The sequence below is a fragment of the Suncus etruscus genome, chromosome 9, assembly GCF_024139225.1.
Source record: "Suncus etruscus isolate mSunEtr1 chromosome 9, mSunEtr1.pri.cur, whole genome shotgun sequence".
In the NCBI taxonomy this organism is placed as follows: domain Eukaryota; kingdom Metazoa; phylum Chordata; class Mammalia; order Eulipotyphla; family Soricidae; genus Suncus; species Suncus etruscus.
In genome coordinates, this window is record NC_064856.1 from 102,723,930 (window position 1) to 102,746,108 (window position 22,179).

The following is a 22,179-nucleotide window of genomic DNA, read 5'->3' on the forward strand; positions in this document are numbered from 1 at the left end:
TTGATGGTTTCATTATATGTAACTAGTAGAAATAATAAACAAATAAAGAAAAGTGGGAGGTTATATGTATTAGTATACAAAACACTTTTCATTGTCACATATAAGCAACAAACTAAAAACTAATGAAAAATATAGACCCATTTACCAGTGTATTAACAGAATTAGTTAAGAATTAACTTAACAAAAAATGTAATTTTTTATCAAAAGAATAGAATAAAATATACAAATGGAAAATATTTTATGCTTATAGATGTAAAGAATCACTCTATTTAAAATTCAGCTACTCAAAGCATTTTACAATCAAAATCCTAATAAAAAATTTTTAAACTTTATTTTAATTCTTTTCAATTTTTTTAATTTTGGGTCACACCCAGCAGTGCTCAGGGGTTACTCCAGGCTTTACACTCAGAAATCATTCCTGGCAGGCTCGGGGGACCATATGAGATACCGGGATTCGAACTACCATCCTTCTGCATGCAAGGAAATCACCCTAACTCCATGCTATCTCTCCAGATCCAAAATACTAATCAAAAGGCATTTTGAGGGGCCCGGAGAGATAGCACAACGGTGTTTGCCTTGCAAGCAGCTGATCCAGGACCAAAAGTGGTTGGTTCGAATCCCGGTGTCCCATATGGTCCCCCGTGCCTGCCAGGAGCTATTTCTGAGCAGACAGCCAGGAGTAACCCCTGAGCACCGCTGGGTGTGGCCCAAAAACCAAAAAAAAAAAAAAAAAAAAAGGCATTTTGAAGGTTATAGAACACACATTACCAGAATTTGATAGAATCACAAAACTCCTTGAATTGGCAAAGCAATTGTGAGAAAAATGAAGATGAGAAACATCATAGTCTCTGGCTTTAAGTTATACTAGATGACAATAGTAGTCTAACAGCTTGGGATTTAAATAAAGCAGACATTCAGATCAGTGAAATAGAATTGAGTTCAGTCTAGAAATAAGACCTCAGATGTATGTATGAATAGTTAGTTTACTTCAAAGAGTTAGAAAATAAAACTGAAAACCAGACAGCCAAACTCAAAAACAAAACTGGATACTGTCTCATGTTATGTACAAAAATCAATTTCAAACATTTTATCGCAGGAATATTAAACCACATCCAAAAAATGCCATTGAGAAAACACTTCTAAGTTTTCTTTTTTTTTTTTACTATAATATTGTATTGTCTTTGATTAGATTCCATTAGCAAGTAAAATAAAAACAATGATAAGCAAATAGGAATATGCCATGGCATGCAAAAACATCTCCATTTTAGGGGAACTCAGTATATCAGATGTATCCCTGGATTTCCCTGGTGTGGAGATCTGAGGTGTTCCCCATGAGGTTCCTCAAAAGGCCCGCTGTGGACACTTTTTCCCCTGCGTTGGATAGTTGAGGAATTCCCAAAGAGATAAATTCATGCTTGGTATTATATTATCTGTCATTATTTAGCTATCTCTCCTTTATAAAATCGCAGGCAAAAAAATCAATCAATCAAATTCTTTTCAGAAATCCCAGCACCAAAGATTACTAAGAGAACCCCTTTTCTGGATTATATTTAGCACTAAAGTCAAAAGACCATATTTTTCTCTTATGCTCTTGCAGCCTCAGTATCTGATAATCAAGGGCATAGTCAGATCCTGGACTATTGATCCTTCTCAGAAAATGGGAGCTGCACTTCAAGGGATTTGGCCCCTTTCTTGACCTCTAAAATAACAGAATTCATCTTGATTGGGACTGTTCCTAGATTTTTTTCTACTTCTTAGTTTCCCTTGTTTCACATTTAAGGTTGATTGTTAAAAGCTGCCCATAGTGTGACCTTTTCCTTTGCAAGTCAGAATTGTTACAGTTCACGCCCATATGCTTAAGTATTATTATACTTTGCACTTGTGATTGGCTTACCCCTATAAAACTCCGTTTGGAAAAAAAAAATTTGTCGTACTCCTGCCAGAAGATGTGTTGACCCCACATACTCTGTGTGTGGTTTCATTATTTCATATGTCATATTTCGCCACCCATGCAACCCACTCTCCCAGAAGTGGATTCATTGAAATCCCATTGATGGCTGTAGGACAGAAGCTGCCTGCAGCAGGAATACAGAAAATACAGTTTGTGGACTGCTAGGGCAGCTATCATTAAAAGAAAAAAGACTAGATTATTTGCATATCAATACAAATACCTAGGGATAAGAGATACTTTTGCAAAGAAGTTGTACATCAGCTGAGGAGCAAAGAGATTGAACAAGAGTAAAGTGCTTGTCTTAAAAGCAACTGATTCAGGCTCAATCCCTGGCTTCCCATATGATGGGAAACCTTATAGGGAGGGAGTGATTCCTGAGAGCTGTGCCAAGAATAAACCTGTGCACAAAATAAAGCCAAAACAACAAACAAAAAACATGCATATGTCCATTGGCATATGAAAACATGCTTATAATTACTGATTAGCAGGGAATTCAAAATCAAAATGATGGAGTTATCACCTCACACTAATAAGAATAGCCTATAAATTAAAAGTTAAAAATGAAAAGTTCTGTGATGAATGTAGAGAATAAGAAATGCATATTTACTGTTGGTGAAAATGTACACTGGCTTAACTTTCTTTTTTTTTTTAAGAGAATGTATTTTGTTGGTTTTCTTTTCTTTTCTTTTGGTTTTTGGACCACTCCCTGTGGCACTCAGGGGATACTCCTGGCTATGAGTGCAGTCTTGAGCACTGCCAGGTGTGGTCCCAAAAGCAAAACAAAAAATAAGTAACAATAAGGCAATAATTAAAAAGATGTTAGAGCATTTTAGGTATAAAATTCAGCATCAGTAGTTTTGTAAATAATTGTTCTTTGATAAAAAAATAAAATAAGTAAGATATAAGTACACCTATGTTCACATTACAATAGCCAATATCTAAAAACAACACAAATGTTCAGATGAGAGGACAAAGAAGTTTGGAACATGTCAATAGATAACAAAACCTTGCATTTTGCTACAATATGGAGAAATCTGATGGTTTCATTTGAAATGAAATAGGTCATAAAGAGAACCATAATTACTAGACAATCCCATGAAGATGTGAAGGAAGTTGAATTGCTGGATTATTCAAAGCAAGACCATAATAATACTTTATGATAAAAATCACGTTGACAACAGAACTGTGATTATCATAGATGTACAATAGAAGAGTTGGCTGAAATCACCCAATGCATGACTTTGGAGGGTGATTGACAATTGTATCTCTAAGTATTTTTACTCTATAAATCAGTTCCTTAATAAAGAAATGTTTAATAGGAAAGGAAAAATAGTTTTATTTTTATATGACATTTTTATGGAAAATAATAGACTTCATTAAGAATCTTATCAATTAAAATAAAAAACAAAAACAATTATATATCAAATAGTATGATAATATTCAGCTGAGCTTTACCACAAAAATAATGAAAACACCCAATCAAGCAAATAATTGAACTATCCCACGCACAACTTATTAGTACAATAAAATTTCTAGAATTTAATTAACCAGGAAAGTAAAAGATTATTTAATGAAAATTTTATGATGTTAATAAAAGAAAATGATAACATAAAAGAGGAGCTGCTTATTGGGTTCATTTATTAAAAGAACACTATTGTTAAAATAGCCACATTAATCTAAATTACTCAATGTCACCCTATCAGATTTCATTTGCAAGATTTGCATAAATAATATAAAATCCTAAAATTTGCTTTTTTCTTAAATTTTAAATTTTTTTTTTTTTTTTTTGGTTTTTGGGCCACACCCGTTTGACGCTCAGGGGTTACGCCTGGCTATGTGCTCAGAAATCGCCCCTGGCTTGGGGGGACCATATGGGACGCCGGGGGATCGAACCGAGGTCCTTCCTTGGCTAGCGCTTGCAAGGCAGACACCTTACCTCCAGCGCCACCTACCCGGCCCCTAAATTTTAAATTTTAAGTGTGATTTTAAGTAATATAGTTGCAATAGTTGATTTTGAAAATTGTTACTGCACTTTTATAGCCACCAAAGTGCCAAAGATCTTTCACCACTGTTATTGTCACTTCTTTTTTATTTATTTTTTGTAAACCATCCATATCGTCACTTCCAACACACACCTTTTTCTTCTAGCCCACCCTTCCCCTTTAATGATTGTTAATATAAGTTTGTAATCAGTTATTTTTTTGGTCATTTTATCTTGTCTTATTTCTTCTCTATGTACCAGAAATTCTAAAGTCTCAAACCACATAAGAACTCAAACACTAAAAATAATTCTGATGATGAAGAATGAAGATGAGGACATGCTAATTCCTAATTTCTTTTCTTTTTTCTTTCTTCTTTCTTTCCTTCTTTCTCTCTCTCTTTCTTTCTTTCTTTCTTTCTTTCTTTCTTTCTTTCTTTCTTTCTTTCTTTCTTTCTTTCTTTCTTTCTTTCTTTCTTTCTTTCTTTCTTTCTTCCTTCCTTCCTTCCTTCCTTCCTTCCTTCCTTCCTTCCTTCCTTCCTTCCTTCCTTCCTTCCTTCCTTCCTTCTTTCTTTCTTTCTTTCTTTCTTTCTTTCTTTCTTTCTTTCTTTCTTTCTTTCTTTCTTTCTTTCTTTCTTTCTTTCTTTCTTTCTTTCTTTCTTTCTTTCTTTCTTTCTCTCTCTTTCTCTCTCTTTCTCTCTTTCTCTCTTTCTCCCTCCCTCCCTCCCTCCTTCCTTCCTTCCCTCCTTCCTTCCTTCCTTCCTTCCTTCCTTCCTTCCTTCCTTCCTTCCTTCCTTCCTTCCTTCCTTCCTTCCTTCCTTCCTTCCTTCCTTCCTTCCTTCCTTCCTTCCTTCCTTCCTTCCTTCCTTCCTTTCTTTCTTCTTTTTTTTTTTTTGGTTTTTGGTTTTGGGGCCACACAGGGTGACACTCAGGAGTTTCTTCTGACTCTGTGCTCAGAAATTGCTCCTGGCTTGGGGGAGCATATGGGACGTCGGGTATCAAACTGAGGTCCGTCCTAGGTCAGCCACGTGAAGGCAAACGCCATACTGCTGCACTACTTATCCAGTCCCATAATTCCTACTCATACTTTTTTAAGCTATAGTAATTTGCATGTGTAGCACTAACATTAAAATATACATTTGGACAAAAATAACAGATGGAAAATTAGAGAGTGAGAAATACTCCCCCTTCATATAATCTTTTAAATAGTATTTTGTAAGTGATCCAAGATAGTTGATAGTTGTTTTTCCATCAAGAAATTATTTTGGAAGCTAGCTAGAAAACCTTAAAAAGATAATATTTGGCATTCCATTAAAAAGCACAAAGTGATTAATTCAAAATGCATGAAAAGGGCTGGTCCATTAGGGTAGGGTGTTTACTTGCACAAAGCCTACCTCGGTTAGAATTCCATAGACCCCTAGATCTTGAATCTGTCTGGAGTAATTCTTAAGTGCACAGTAAGGAGTAACCTCTGGTTCAAAAACCAAAACAACAACCACTTTTCCACCCCCCCAAAGAAAACCCCAAAACACATTAAAAAATACAAAAATGCATGTTATTAAATCAAAAAATGCTTTAATTAAAAATATACAAAAACCACTTGATATTGATTTTGGAGTAATGTTTAATTAGGATACTAAAAAGTAAAAAAACTAAACCAGAACTCATTAAGTGGGACTACATAAAAGAAAACATATTCTGCACAGTGAAAGCAGCAAATCAACCAATGAAAAGGCAAATTAGTGAAAGAGTCACAATTCATTTATCAGTTAAGGGGGGTAATAGCCAAACTATATTAAGATGTTTTCTAATTCATTAACAAAATAAACAGAAAGCAAAACAATACCATTTAAAAATGGATAGAGGAAGTAAATAGAGATTTCCCCAAAGTGGACATTTAAATGGTCAACAAGAACAGAAAAGATGATCCATGTCACAAGAGGTTAGAGAAATTAAAGTCTTATTTTATACTTGTTAGAATGTCTATATTCAAGAAGTTTGGAGAAGAAAAATGTTGGTTCTAATGTGGAATATAAAGAGACCTTATACTTTGGCAAAGACAAAATTGTTCAGTTATATGAAAACCATATGGTTTCCTCCAAAAATTAAAAACTCAAACTACTGCATTATTCAGCAATTTAACTTGAATACATAACTAAAGAAAAGAGGATATTTGAAATATATTTGTATCCCTTTATATATTGCAGTATTGCCTACAGTATTCAAAATACAGAAACTGCCAGTAGATGAATAAATAAAGAGCATGTGAAATATATGTATATATAATATTAACAAAATAGAAAAGAAAATGCTATAATTGTGACAACTAGAATAGAAGTTGGCATTTGCTCAGTGAGATGAACTGGACACAAAATGAAAAATAACCTACGATATACTTAATATATGGAATCTAAAAGTTTAAACTCATGGAAACAGTGTAGAATGGTGTTTAACAGGATCTAGGGGCAGGAAATTTGGGATTATTATGCAAAGGGTACATAATTACAAGTCCCCTTTAAAAGCACTGATAAAACTTATAATTTATTTATCTTTATATGTAATCCTGTACCCTTTCAATGGATTTTTTCCAATTTTTCAAATTTTCTCTAAAGTACACTGTGATGATAATCAGCAACACTGTGAAAAATCAGCCTTTTATTTTCATGCCCATTTCACTTTTCAGAAACATATTTCTTCTACACTCATATATATGTATATATAGATGTGTGTTTTTATATATACATATATATATTTCAAGAGCAATGCCTAACTTTATTGAAGAAAATACATCCTGTATTCATGTTGCACTATTTTCTTGACTCCAAGCTCGCACACACTCTTACAGAAGTCCCCAAATCCTTTTTGTTCAATCTTTTTCATGTGTAAATTTATGGGAGTTTTGACAAAAATTTCAAATACCTCTCTTAGTCTTTAATTCAACAGGATGATTTATGTGACTCTAAAAAAATGACACCCTAAACAATATTAAGAATCCAATAAATTACAAAGGATAAAATAAAACTGTGATTACATCTGCTTGATATTAGTTCAAGCTGGGAAATCTGGAATTAAATAGTAAGTGTTGCTACATATTCTATTGCCTTTTAAAACAGACCTCAAGGATCACAACATTTTATCCTCTTTAGACAGCAAAAATTGGTCAGAGTTGAAAATCTTGTTTATGCCAGTGTTTATTTCCTCTCTTGGGAAATTTTGAGGTTTCCAGGAAATAGCTAAAGTAGTGTTAACCTGGTCTACTACATCCTTTCTACCACCTCATATAGCTACAAATCTTTATTGCAGAAAATGTTGGCTATGCAATGGTAAACTAGATCTATCAGGTTTTTTCTCCATAATCTTTACAATATTAAATTCTTTATAACTCATTTTTACTGAGTATTCTCAGGAAAGTTCCTTATGATAAACTGACTAGATTTCTTAAAATATTGGAAACTATAGTGTGATCCAACTCACTATGCCAAACAGTTACCATACAAACATTTCTAACATTTAATGAGAGAGATGTTTTGGGTGGGGGGGGGGCACACCAAGCAATGCTCAGGGGTTACCCTTGGTTCTCTTTTTGTTTTTCTTTGTTAGTTCTCAACTCAGGAATTAGTCCTGGTGTTTCTCAAGGGATCATATGGGATGCAGGGGACCGAATTTAGGTCAGCCATTTCCAAGGCCAATGCCCCTACATGCTCAGATTCCAAGAAAGATGTTTTAAGTCACACAATATAAAAATTGTTAGCTATGACATATATTTTACTTTTATTTTTGTTTTAGGCCTATACTCAGCAGAGTTCAGGGGTTATTCCTGGCTCTGTGTTCAGAAATTGCACCTAAAAAACCTGGGGAACCTTATGGGATGCCGCTGCACGCAAGGCAAAGACTCTACTGCTGTGCCATTGCTCCAGCCCCTATTTTATATATTTTCACCAGAAGCTACCCTGAACATTGGATGCAGGAAACTAATGGATCCCCAAAATTTAAGTTCATTATTTTAATTTTATATTTTAATTACCATTTCCTTTCTTACTTTGCATAAAGACTAGAATGTAACCCGAACCTTGTAACATTTTTTTTTACCTTGTAACATTTTTTATACCAAAAGAATACTCAGAAAAACATTACAGACAAAATGGACAAAATCAACATTGATTTGCTGATTCTCCCAGGAGATAACAAAGCCAACTATATAGATTTATTCTTCTGCCTGAAACACATCTCTTACAACAATTTTTTCTCATTCAAGTAACACTTTACACACATAGATCAAAAACATGTCTAAATTATGTTGCAGTTAAAAGGTTCAGTAGCAAGACCTCAATCCCCTGGAGTGTTTGTCAGCAATACCTTCTCTTTGGAAACTTCTTCATGGCATCTTTTATTTCTCTGTTCCTCAAGCTGTAAATTAAAGGATTCAACATAGGGATCACCACAGTATAGAAGACTGATGCAAACCTGTCAAAGGCTGAGGAACTGCCAGTGCTGGAGCTTAAGTATACAAAGACACTTGAGGTGTAGAAGAGGGTGACAGCTGTCAGGTGAGATGCGCATGTATTGAAAGCTTTGACTCTGCCTTTAGTGGAAGTGATCTTTAAGATAGAGAGGACAATATAGATATAAGATATCATGATGAGTACAACGTTTGTTATCCCATAAACCATTGTTAATATGGCCAACATGAGCTGTATAAAGAAAGTGTCAGTGCAGGACAAGAGTATCAATTGGGGCATGTCACAGAAGAAGTGATGGATGATATTGGGACCACAGAAGTGGAGTTGAAGCATGGCACACAATTGGGATACAGAACCTGAGAGTCCAGCCATATAGGTTCCCAACACCATTCGACCACATAGGGTGGGTGACATGATCGATGAATAGAGAAGTGGGTTACTAATGGCAGTGTAGCGGTCATAAGCCATGGCCGTCATTAGGCAAGATTCACTCAATCCCATGGTTGAAAATACAAAGTACTGAATAGCACAACCCACAAAGGTGATGGTTGACTGCTTTTGGAAGAATCCTGAGAGCATCTTGGGAGCTGTAGAGGTTACATAGCAGATATCTATGAAGGATAGATTACTAAGAAAAAAGTACATGGGTGTGTGGAGGTGGGAGTCCACCCTTATTAGCACAATAAGGCACAGGTTCCAGGTCAGAGTGGAAATATAGATCAATAGAAACACAATGAAGAGAACTGCTATAATTTGAGGGAAATCTGAGAATCCCAAGAAGATGAAATAGGTAATTTCTGTAATATTGTTGTCCCCTGTCATTGGTTTGACACTCCTAAAATCACAAAACAAAAGAATGCATTAATGACTCAAGAGAAATGACATTATAATTTTAGCTTATGTCATTTTTTTTCTCTTTGAATACTGAGAAGATAGAAGTGCTTTGAGTTTTTAATTATTTCATAAATATAAATATCATGGAGATGTACATAGTTATAAATTTAATTGATCATTTTAAGAAGCAATATTTCATCATTACTTAAATAAGGTAGAGATGGGTGACTAAAATAAAGGGCTTTTAAAAGAGCTAAAACTATCTATATATAACTTCAATTTATAATACTAAAACATAAATGGCATCATTACAGAATAATAGAAAATAAATCCTCTCAGATAATTATCTAGAATTATTAAAATATTTCTTCTTTATATATTAGTTTTTAATTTCTAATAATTTCTCAAATGTTTCTAAAGATTAATATACTATTTTCAAAATGATCTGGACAGTTATATAAAAAATTAGATTTGTTCCTGACAAGATTTTCTTGGGTAACCCATATATGTGCCATATGTCATGAAATAATTTTAGGAAAATTTCATGAACTTTTTCAAAAGGAGGTTATTTTAACACCCTATTTTCTCTAATTGTTGCCTCAATTTTAAAATATTTGCCTTGTTAGGAAACAAAATAGTACTATCATTAAGGGTCCAGAATTTAGAGTTTAAGTTCTGACAAAACTCATTAAGAGTCATTCTTGACATCTTTTTCTTCAGCAGAACAAATAAAAATTATTTATCATGATAACACCATTGAGAAAATCTTAATACATGACCATGAGGCTGGAGCAAAAAAAAAAACTGAGAAGAACCATGAAATGGTACGTAAGCAGCCATAGTCCTACTATTTCTGCCTCCGGAAAAGTACCAAGAAGTGCCAAGGAGGCCTTTCCTGGCAGATAGTTGAAACAGTTTAATTCATAGAAATAGAGAAATAAGGCCAGAACATTTTAACAGTGAGAAAACTGCCAGCCTTGTACATAAACCACCAGGGTTTTATCCCTCACACCCCATATGGTAACCCAAACTTTCTAGGAGTGAATCCTTTCACACAGATCCATGAGTAAGTCGTGAAATCTGCTGGGTATGGCCCCAAAACAAAGCAAAACAAAAAGAAATATAAAGCATGAAATTTGAATCAGGAAGGCATAAAATCTCTGAAAAAAAAAAAGGTAACAAGTAAGGCTAATATTAACTTAGTAATCAAAAAATGACAATAGAAAAAAGCTATGGAACAGATAGATAGCTTTGTGGTAAATTCTACTAAGCAATAAAACTAGAATTAACTTCAATTTAACATCCTCCAAAAGATTTAATAAGGAGGAATGTATTAAAACAAATTTCACCAGGTCACATAATGACCTTATAAAGATCGTTGCACTGATACCAAAAACAGAGATAGACACTAGCACTAAAGAAATTAAAGACAATATTTCTGATGATTACAGACTTTAAAATTCTCAAAAAAATGCTGCAAACAATTCGTCAACAGTTTAAAGTACTCCCACTTCAAGATTAAGTAGTAAATAAGGAGAATTCAATACACAAAATTAGAAATGTAATACATCACAATAATATAATAAAATATAATTTTCTTAATATATGCCTGGAATGCATTTGGTACTATTTGTACACATTATGAAAAGGCTCAGAAAATTTGGTATAAATGGAAGTCATTTCAAAATAACAAAGGTTGTGTGTAGTTAAGTTTACATTTATTCATAATCAATGGTGAAAGATTGTTCTTCTCACCTATATTATATAGAATTAAAAGTCTAAACCAATGTAAATAACAAAAGACAAAAATGCTGGCATTCTAAGGAAAGAATTCAAATCACTATTATTGCTAACATGATTTTTTTATGTAGAACATCTTAGCTTCTGCAGAAACTACTGTAAGATCTAATCAACCAATCTAGTAAACTTTCAACATAAAAATCAATATGCATAAATCAGTGGTGTTTTGTAAAAATATAAATAATTTGAAAAAAGAACAATTCTATTTATTTCTCATTAAACACAAAATAGATAAACATAAAAATGAATGTCTTATAATAAACATTATTACTTTGAAAAAAGAAGTAGAGATACAAACAATATAAAGTTATTTAATATCAAGTGTGGAAATAAATAATACTGTGAAAATGATCAAGAATATAATGACATTTTTATAGAAATAGAACAAATAATGCTACATTTTCCACAAAAGACTTTGAGCATATGAAGCAATCCTGAGAAAGAATAAAGTTGGATTCACAATACTTACTATTTCAGTCTCTATTACAAAACTTTATTAATAAAAACATATGATGTTAACATAAAGCCAGATATATGATCCAAAAGAATAAATTAAGAGTTCATAAATAAGATTATATTTGTATGATCAACTGATATTTTATAGTGAGTCTGTTGATGAAGAAAAGACCATCTCATCAATAAATGGTGTTGAGAAAATGAGATATTCATATGCAAAACAATGAAACTAGATCAGAATATTATTGCACACAAAAATTAGCTTACCCTCAGAATGAATTAATCAGCTTAAATGTGTGACCATAAGCCCCTAGAAAAACCATAAGGAAGACTTTATGTGCTGTTGGGAAGAATGTAAATTGGGACAGCCACAGAGAATATGATAAAAATCCTCAGAAGCTGAAACATAGAACTCCATACTTATCAATTCCACTTAAGAGGGATATATTGAAATAAAGGAAATATTTTCTTCAATATGATATTTGTGTGTTCATGCTAATTATATTATTATTTACAGTATTAATTATCTTAACTAACAAAAGTCCACTCAGTAAAAAATTATAAATTTGATGATAAATGTATATAAAATATATTCACACCTATAACAATAGTGTATTCATATATAGTTTGTGTGAGTAATGGAATATTACCTATAGTGAAAAGGAAGGAAATACTTAATTCTGATAAATCTCCAATAGTTTTTGAGAACTTATGCTAAGATCAGAAAAACACTGCAAGCTCTCATTATATAGAGAATGTAAACAAACAAACAAATTTATAGTAAACAAAAATATTTGCAGATTCTAGAGAGCAAGGGTGAGGGTAATAGTGTGAAGGTATTTACAGATAGTTGGCTCTAATTCTAAAATATACAATAGTGTGTATATTTCTCTTTTTTCCAAATATACGCAGTACTGTATATTTGGTAACTATTAAGAGATTGAATGACAAGTTTTTTTGTTGTTATTGTTGTTTTGTTCTGAGCTAAAATTATAATGTCATTTCTTTTGAGTCATTAATGCATTCTTTTGTCTTGTTTTGTAATTTTAGGAGTGTCAAACCAATGACAGGGGACAACAATATTACAGAAATTACCTATTTCATCTTCTTGGGATTCTCAGATTTCCCTCAAATTATAGCAGTTCTCTTCATTGTGTTTCTACTGATCTATATTTCCACTCTGACCTGGAACCTGTGCCTTATTGTGCCAATAAGGGCGGACTCCCACCTCCACACACCCATGTACTTTTTTCTTAGTCATCTATCCTTCATAGATATCTGCTATGTAACCTCTACAGCTCCCAAGATGCTCTCAGGATTCTTCCAAAAGCAGTCAACCATCACCTTTGTGGGTTGTGCTAATCAGTACTTTGTATTTTCCACCATGGGATTGAGTGAATCTTGCCTAATGACGGCCATGGCTTATGCTCAGGGCTTACTCCTGGCTATGAGCTCAGAAATTGTTCCTGGCTTGGGTGACCATATGGGAAGCCCGGTGATTGAACCGTGGTCCTTCCTAGGCTAGCACGTGCATGGCAAACACCCTACCACCTGCACCACTGCTCCAGTCCCTGAATGACAAGATTTCTTATCACAAGTAAAACATACTAAAACAAGGTGATGGATGTTAATCTATGTTTCACAGTAATACTTTTATAATAAAAATGTAGTAGGAATTTTATACCTTAAGTTCATATAATATCATATATAAATTAAATTTTAATGAAACTAAAAAAAGAGTTTCAGTTATCATGCCATTTTATACTATGAACTTATTTCAGTGACTTAAATATACTAGGTATGACTTGTTCATTAAATAGCAGGACTGAATATACAGCTTAGTTTTAGAGAACTTGCCATGGGTTTATGAGATCCGGGGTTGAATTCCTGGCATACAACACACATGTAACACACAAGGGGGGGCAATATTCCTTATAAATACCTATAAAGTTAATGGGAGCAGTTATATGAGTAAATAGTCTAAAAAGTGTTATATTCTCACTGTAGGACACAACAATTGTCTTAGCAGTATGGTTATCATTATGATCAAGTGATACAAATAACAAGTAATGCAGCCATATCCAGGAAAATAAATGTCAGAGTACTAGACTTTTCTGGGTTAATTTTGTAGGAATTCCTGAGACATCATTGACTTTGTAAACAGGCATAATTGCCTCTAGGTTCATACTACATTTAGAATCACGCTAAATATCCTAGGAACATGAATACAAATATGAAAAACAAAAAAATTTTTTCTGTTTGGTTAACTTACACACATGGAAGCCTTTGTTCCATTTGACAACTAACATCAAGTTAAAATGGACCTTGATGTTAAGACAGAGTCATATATCTAGTGAAAAAATCAAAGCAAATATTTTAATCACCAAGTATTACAAAAGTATATGTCACATTGGCAGTCACTATGTTAATACTTATCAATCATTTTAAAATCATTGGCTATACTATGGATCCAAAATGTCCTCTCTTAAACTGAAAGAGAATAGTATTAAAACCAAGAAATTAATAATTAGAAAAATTTGAATAGTCAGATAGTAAATGCATTATAAACATTGATAGAACATTGTTTATAAAATTAAAGAGACAAATAAAATTTTAAGAAAGACATTAAAATTTTGTTAGTAGTAAATAATATAACCAATATTTTCTTTGTTAAGCTTTTGGTTTTGTGGCCACATCCTGAGAATTGAATGAGGGTCAGACACACATAAGGCAAAAGATTAACCCCTGTATTATCCCTCTGTCCCTAAAACCAATATTTAAAATTGAAAGAGAACGGATACTCTATTCTATAAATATTCTCTAAGACTTAAATCACATTAAGAGAATTGTATTTGAAAAATAAGCAGAATTCATTTATATAATCTTTAGGGAAGTATTTTTCTAAAATATCTTAAATAACCAAACAAATTTTAAGAGAAAGAAAGACTTATGCAGCAACATGAACATGGTTCTGGCTAAAACTCATCTTTAAAATCAATTTCCCTATAAAACGTTAAATTGGGGATCAGAATCACAAAATATAAAATATGTCACTGTAGAAATATCTGCCATATAAAAGGCCCAAGTTATTAAAGGATGGACACATTATACTGCTAATGACCTCAAAATGATTATAGCTGTATGTAATATGAAATTTAATGTAATCATATGTATTTAATTTATTATATTTATGTAATTTTTCTCATGCATATACATACCAGGATTAGTTACACATTTTAAAAGTCTGATGTATACATACCTAATACACAATAGCAAGAATGCTAAAATGAAAGCAGAAAGAAAGAAGGAAAATTATAGGGAGAGAATAAATGATAGACTGAAATTGATGGATAGCAAAGAAAAGAATGTCATATTTATGCTTAGCAATTTCCTAGCCTATTTGTTCCTTAGTTATCTCTTCTATAAATGGAGTTTTTACTAAATATCATAGAATAGGAATGTGAATTCCTAAGAATATAAAGCAAAAAAGACTTTTGAAGAATAGTAAATTTAGCAATATCCATCTTTATTAAACCAAGGTAGGAATATGCAAAGTGATCAAGGAAACTTTTATAAAATTATTTCCTTGTTTTTCCTTATTTGAAGCTTAGACTCAAGAATATTGCTTCTAATGTATTTGTCTTGTATTATTTATTATGTCCTTTTCAGGTAGATTGTAAATTTATGATGCTGATTTTTAACTCCACCAACAACTACCAAGAACAATTGATTTTGATGATGTTCGCTATGTTTGTGAACTTAAGATATGTCACTATTTGAGGATAAACATCTATTTTATAATGTTTATATAGCACAATAAAATATGTTGTCAATTTTGTACATTTCACCTTTTATATAGTTTTCCATATGAAGCTAAACTGTTTCAATATTTTATTTGAAATGTGGATTTAGGAACTTTGGAGTTTTTGTTTACTTTGGAATTTGTTTTGAGTTAGAAATATAATTTGTCAGATATTTTATGAGATTAATTAGATTCAATAAAATAGTTTCAAAATTAAGCTCTCAAAAAGTACATCATAAAACACCAATGCAATTGATGGATTTGGTGAAAGAAATTGGAAAGTTAAAAAATTGAAAATTTCTACTCTCTGATTACATTGCAGCAACACAAGCAGGTTTGAACAAAAAAGAAAAATGTATTAAAAAAAATTCACGGGATCTAGGAGTGGTGTTTTACTTATTTGTCTAGCCTATACCTGTTGTTAAAAATATTCAACTAATATTGACATTAATCACAATTCCTTTTTCAAATAAAAATACTAATAAAATGGTGTATGTTCAGGCCTCCTTGATGTACTAAAAATCTAGTCATTTTAAATTTGTGCAGATCAACATTAAATTTAGAAATACAGAAACACTGCTGAATGAAGAGAAATGTAATATAAGAAGGTAAAAAGCAAAAGATTGCCAAATCATTAGTGCTTAAGTGTTGGTATTTTTGCTATCTATATTCACCTACACTAGAGTCTCCAGACACTTACAGCCTCCAAGAACTTCCTGAAATAAGTTCAATGAAATTGTGCATGCATATTTTCTTTTATAATTTCAGACTGATTAGTTTGTCTTTAGCTATCCCACATTTGTGCATCAAAATAGTAACTTGATAAGGAAGTACAATTAATCACTATTACATAAAAATAAAATTCTCAATGGGAAAAAGGTAAAGGATACTTGTGATGGGTAAATTTAAGATAAAGATAAAAGCATATTTTTATCTTACTAAGTTCTCCTGAAATAAAAAATGACTTGTTTTAGCTTTTAATTATTAATTCTTGCAATATATTAGACTCTAGATTATATCTATATCTAGACCCTCTAGATTATAAATTATATTTTTATTTTTAAAACAATAACTAGAAAGAAAGAGAGTTCAAGGTCAAACTTTAGAATTTGAACATAGCATCTCCCCTTTGCCACACAGACAAAAAAAAAGGCATTTTAAATTAGGTTTAAGTGAAGGTTGAAAGTTAGGTAAGGAGAAAGAACTATAGGAAGATCCCTAGTGTAAAGTTAATAGATGTAATGATTGAAAATAGGAGAAAGTGAAAATATAAACCTTTTTTCATGTAGGTCTTACTAGAAGAAACAAATGATTATTGAGATAATAAGGAATCCACTGTTATCTTTATCTTGTCTTTTGATCTCGATCCAGATGACCCAGGAAACTGAATTCTTGGCAAAAGTTGAATTGTCTTTTTTAAAGGAATTTTCTAGAAGGGCCTGTTGATGCCCCAAATAGGTTTTCTTTTGGCAATGAAACTGGCTATCAGTTACAACGAGAGAGATGCTCACAACTGGAAAGTCCTTTTAAATGTGGTATTAAGAGTAAAGGTGAAAATATAAAAGACAGGAAGACTCTCCAGATACTTGTTCTCTGTAGTCATGGTTGTCATAGAATTTTTGGCTCATTTCCTCATCTTCATGTCCCTTCTGACTCAATTCCCAACTTCCCCAATGGTCCTATCTAAACTCTTAATTGTATCTTTTATTTTAATGAACTAAAGTCATTAGAAGTGGCAGGCCCAGTTCGTGTGAACTAATATCGACAATTTCCAGGTGTGGAATCTGAAGTTAGTAAAGTCAAGAGATTTATCCAGAATTACAGAGAGCTGGTAACAATGATTATCAATGGATTTTATATTTGGACACTTCCCTTAAAAAAAAGTGTAGTGATACCATATGTACATTATTTTAATTTCCAGACCTCAAAAATCATAATAGCAGTTGTCTGATGTTAGACATCATGTTTTTAGTACAGATTAGGAAGGAAATAAAAGTAGTACAGAGTGGCAATAATGCCAACGACAAATGTGTGAGTTTTTTTTAGTTTCAGCCACAAATATTAGTGTCAGTCCATATGGATTAAATTGGAATCATTTACTTGCTATTAGTTTAACCTTATGATGCCTTTCCAAGTCTCAGCATTGTAACTTGTAAAATGGGGCTTAGAGGAATATGTACATTTAGAATATCTTTTCATCATTGTAATACTTATAGTAGCTAAGATCTGAAAATAACTCAATGCCCAGCAAGGGATCAATGGATAAAAAAATTGTACTAGACTTTTCTGGATTAATTTTGGAAGAATTCCTGAGACATCATTGACTTTGTAAACTGGCATGATGCCTCTAAGTTCATACTACATTTAGAATCACGCTAAATAACCTAGGACCATGAATATGGGTAGCAACTTAAAAACTTAAGTCTAACAAAAATAATTGAAGCTAGAAAACCAGCTGAATGTATTGTAAAATAAGGTTGTAAAATAAAATAAAGTTGTAAAACTCCAAGGGGAGTTTGAAGAAATAATCTCTTCTTTCTTGCAAGTGCAAATTTCTTTATTTTATTCTCTTGGAAATTTTATCTCCGTGTCAGTAGCACCTTTGAAAACTTTTTGTGTCTTTATAGAGTTCTCAAGTCAATCTTATATCTGTTCTTAGTTCCCAGATTAATGACTAGAACACTAAGTTTCTATACAGAATAATGACTTGAACTCATGTAAAGTTAGTATATTGAAGCAATGTACTGGGAATTAGAAACCATAAACAGGCTAGTGGAAGTCCCCCTCCTTGTGATCAGTATAGGAAAGACAAGCAGATATTCAAGACAAATGTAAATAAGCAAATTAATTTTTTCAGCAGGCAATGTTCACAATATATCATTGGTGTTATTTTTATGCAAATGGACCTTAGAACAATTTTCAATACAAATATAATTTATTAGATAAACTTAAAATGCCAATAAAATGATAGGTAATTAAGGCAGAATACAGCTGTTATATGTATGTATCCTTGGAGTAATGGAGATGGGAACAGAAGTCTCAGGGATAAACATAGAGGAAAAACTATGAATTAATGGAGCAAATATATAGTCAATGAACTACATGTATTTGTCAACTATCCAGAATGTCTTCTTTCACCACTGATATTGACCAGCCAGCCTTAGTTTAGAAGTGAATTAAAGGATCTATAAAATTATAGGATACATAGTAACTAGACACTGATTTGTTGGTTAGAATAAAGCATAATTTCTCCTTAGATAATATGTTATTTCTTTGTAATAAACTATAGACAAAGCTATGAATGTATGCATTGGTTAGTTACACAGGGAAATTAAAATGCATGCCTTGAGTATGGAATGAAATAGTATAAAATAGAAAATTCAGATGATTTCAGATTAAGTTGATGTGTCCCACAGTAAGACTCAGCACAAAGCATATTTTAAAACTTAAATTTTATCATTGTCACAATAATTAGTAACCATTATAATGAATATGTCCATTAGTCATTCACAGTTATAATGTTATAATTTTTCCATACACTCAAGAGGATAATAAAAAATTAATGTTTAGGGTACTCCACCATTGTCACAGTTGGGGAAGGCGGTCGATAAGAGGACTGGCACCTCCTCACATGTAAAGGGAGAGAGGATACTTGAGCAAGGCCTGGTCTGACTCAGTCTCCACCAGTGTTGTAGTTGAGCAAGGCAGCTGGATAAGGGACCTGCACCTTCTCTCAGGTATAGGGAGGGAGGAAACTTGAAGGCAGGGCCAAACCTCAGCCACCACATCTGATATACCCATTTAGGGCCACACTCCAGAGAAGGGACCCAGACCTATGCCACAGGTGACAAAGGAGATATGAGACCTGCAGGCAGAACACTCTAAGCCACCAAATGCAAAGAAACATGGGTAAACTAAGGAAGACACTGGTAGCCAGGGATATGGAGAGAAATCCTAGCAAGTTTCCAAGTCCACCAAAATGCACAAGCCCAATAGATGAGGACATAAAAGTGGCGATAAAAGCCAAGGCAATAGAAATCAAGGAATCACTAGCCAGGGAGTTCAAGAAATCTATAGATGAACAAAGCAACCAACTTTAAGAAGAACTTTTACAGAAGACGAGAGAATCCATACAAATGGAATTAAAAGAAAAAGTCTTAGCAACCTGTAATAGCAGAATTACACAGTTGGAGAATCACATAGAGGAAATTGAAGAAAACTACAAACCAAAAATGACAAAGATGCCAATAATGAAATAAGAGGTAAAGCATTGGGAAAAAATGCTAGGTATATAATGAACAAAGACGAAACAAATTATCTACAGATTGTAGGAATATCAGAAGGGGAGAAAATAGGGAAAGAGGAAGAACAAGTGGTCAGGGAAATAATAGCAGAAAACTTTTGCACCCTCTGGAAAGAGGCTCCGGTGCAAATCCAAGAGGCGAAAAGAGTTCCTAATAAAATAAAAACTACAAGCACTCAGCCCCACATCTGGTCAGCCGGCAAGAAACTACAACCAACAGTCCTGCTGACTCATGCTCTGTGGTCCTCCTTCTCAACTCCCAAAATGTGGATTTTTGCTTGATATCAGATTCAGTTCCAGAAGGACCCTCAGTACAAGAACTCTACTCAAGCCCTTTCTGCCACAAATCATTTCAGAAACTCAACAAGATCAGGTTGGGTAATGAAAATGTGCCTTGGATTACATCCCCCACAAGAATATCTCAAAAGACAATGGAGAAGCCTATATCTCCTTTATAAAATACCTCTATAACACTACCTCTTAACCTGTTTATCCCCAAATGTAAGGTGGTCTCCTGCATCACTTTGTTCCCTTAATTACCTTTTTAAACTCATTTTTTATTTTTTTCCTTTATATATTTTTGCATACACACACACCATGCCTTAGGATATAAATCTAACTTGCACAAAATCACAAATATAAGGATTATTAGAAGTACCCTGTCAGATCACTATGCAACAGAGATCAGGATTGACTGTAAAAATAATCCATGGAGAAAATCCAACACCTGGAGATTAAACAACATGCTACTCAACAACAGTTGGATCAAAGAGGAGCTCAAGGAAGAAATAAAAAGATTTCTTGAGACAAATAATAATGAAGAGAAAAATTGTCAAAATCTTTGTGACACAGCAAAAGCAGTAATTAGGGGGAACTCATAGTAAAACAGGCCTACGTCAGGAAAGAGAAAAAAGACAAAATCCACAGCTTAAAGGGACAGCTTAAGGAGCTGGAACAACAGCAGCAAAGAAACCCATACACAACCAGAAGACAAGAAATAATAAAAACCAGAGAAGAAATAAACAACATAGTAATTAAGAAAAGAATATAATAAAAATAAAAAAGACCAGGAGTTGGTTTTTCAAAAGAATAATCAAGATAGACAAACAGCTGGAAAGACTCACCAAAAGAGGGAAAACACCCAAATAAAAAGGATCACAAATTAAAGGGGAAAGATTACTACAGAATCCCAAGAAATACAACACATCATGATGATTTATTATAAACAACTATATTCAGTTAGGTTAGAGAATCCAGAAGAAATCGACAGATTCTTGGAAAAATACCATCTTCCAAGACTGGAAAAGGAGGATTTAGAAAGTCTAAACAGGCCAATCGCCTTGAAAGTAATTGAAGCAGTAATTAAGATGCTCACCAAGAACAAAAGTCCAGGTTCAGGTGGCTTTACAGGTGAATTCTATCAAACATTCCAAGAAAAATTACTACCACTGATCCACAGGCTCTTCCAAACCATTGAAAAAACAGGAATCCTCCCCAATTCCTTTTATGAGGCTAATATCACATTCATTCCCAAAGATGACAAAGACACCACCAAGAAAGAAAATACAGACCAATCTCACTAATGAACATAGATGCAAAAATCCTCAATAAAATCTTAGCAAACCAATTCCAGCCCTACATCAAAAAGATTATACACCAAGACCAAGTGGGTTTTATCCCAGGGATGCAAGGATGGTTCAACATAAATCAATCAATCAACATCATACACCATATCAACAATAAAAAAGACAAAAACCACATGATTATACCAATCAATGCAGAGAAAGCATTTGACAAAATACAACACCCATTCATGTTGTAAACACTCAGAAAAATAGGACTGGAAGGAACTTTTCTCAAGATAGTTAAAGCTATCTATGAAAAGCCCACAGCCAATATTATTCTTAATGGCAAAAAACTGAAAGCATTTCCACTGATGTTAGGAACCAGGCAAGGATATCCACTCTCTCCACTGTTATTCAGTATAATCTTAGAAGTCCCAGAACAAGCAATCAGATAAGAGAAAGGAATCAAAGAATCCAAATAGGGGATTTTTTTTTGCAGATGATATGATGATATGATATACATCGAAAACCTAAGTAGTACACAGTAAAACTACTAGAAACAACTAACCAATACAGAAATGTGGCTGGCTACAAAGTCAATACACAAAAGACAGTAACATTCTTCTATACAAATAATGAAGTTGAGGAGAAAGAGATTAAGGAGACAATCCCATTTAATATAGTATGAAAAATACCAAGTACTAAGGAATCATCCTTACAAGGAAATTGAAGGACCAATGCCATGAAAACTTCAAAACACTTTAGAAAGAAATTGAAGAGGATCTAAGGAAATGGAAGAACATCCCATGCTCATGGGTAGGTAGAATCAACATAGTAAAATTACTATCTTACCTAAACTTCTATATAGATTTAATGCAATCCCTATCCAAATTTAGACATCAATTTTTAAAGACCTAGAATAATCAGTCATAAAATTTATCTAGAACCAAAAAAGACCCAGGATAGCTAAATACATACTGAAAAACAAGAAGCTGGGTGGTATCTCTCTACCTAACCTGAAGCTATACTA

General features: G+C 33.0%; 1 protein-coding gene across 1 annotated transcript; it reads right to left on the reverse strand.

The window, feature by feature from the left end:
- Positions 1-8,275: 8,275 nt before the first annotated feature.
- LOC126017779 (olfactory receptor 5AN1-like) lies at positions 8,276-9,211 on the reverse strand. The gene has a single exon (XM_049779832.1). The coding sequence runs from the start codon at positions 9,209-9,211 to the stop codon at positions 8,276-8,278; it is 936 nt and encodes a 311-aa protein (XP_049635789.1).
- Positions 9,212-22,179: the final 12,968 nt, after the last annotated feature.

Excerpts from the sequence above, each read along its gene's own strand:
- LOC126017779 (XM_049779832.1), bottom strand. The coding sequence starts at position 9,211 with ATGACAGGGGACAACAATATTACAGAAATTACCTATTTCATCTTCTTG.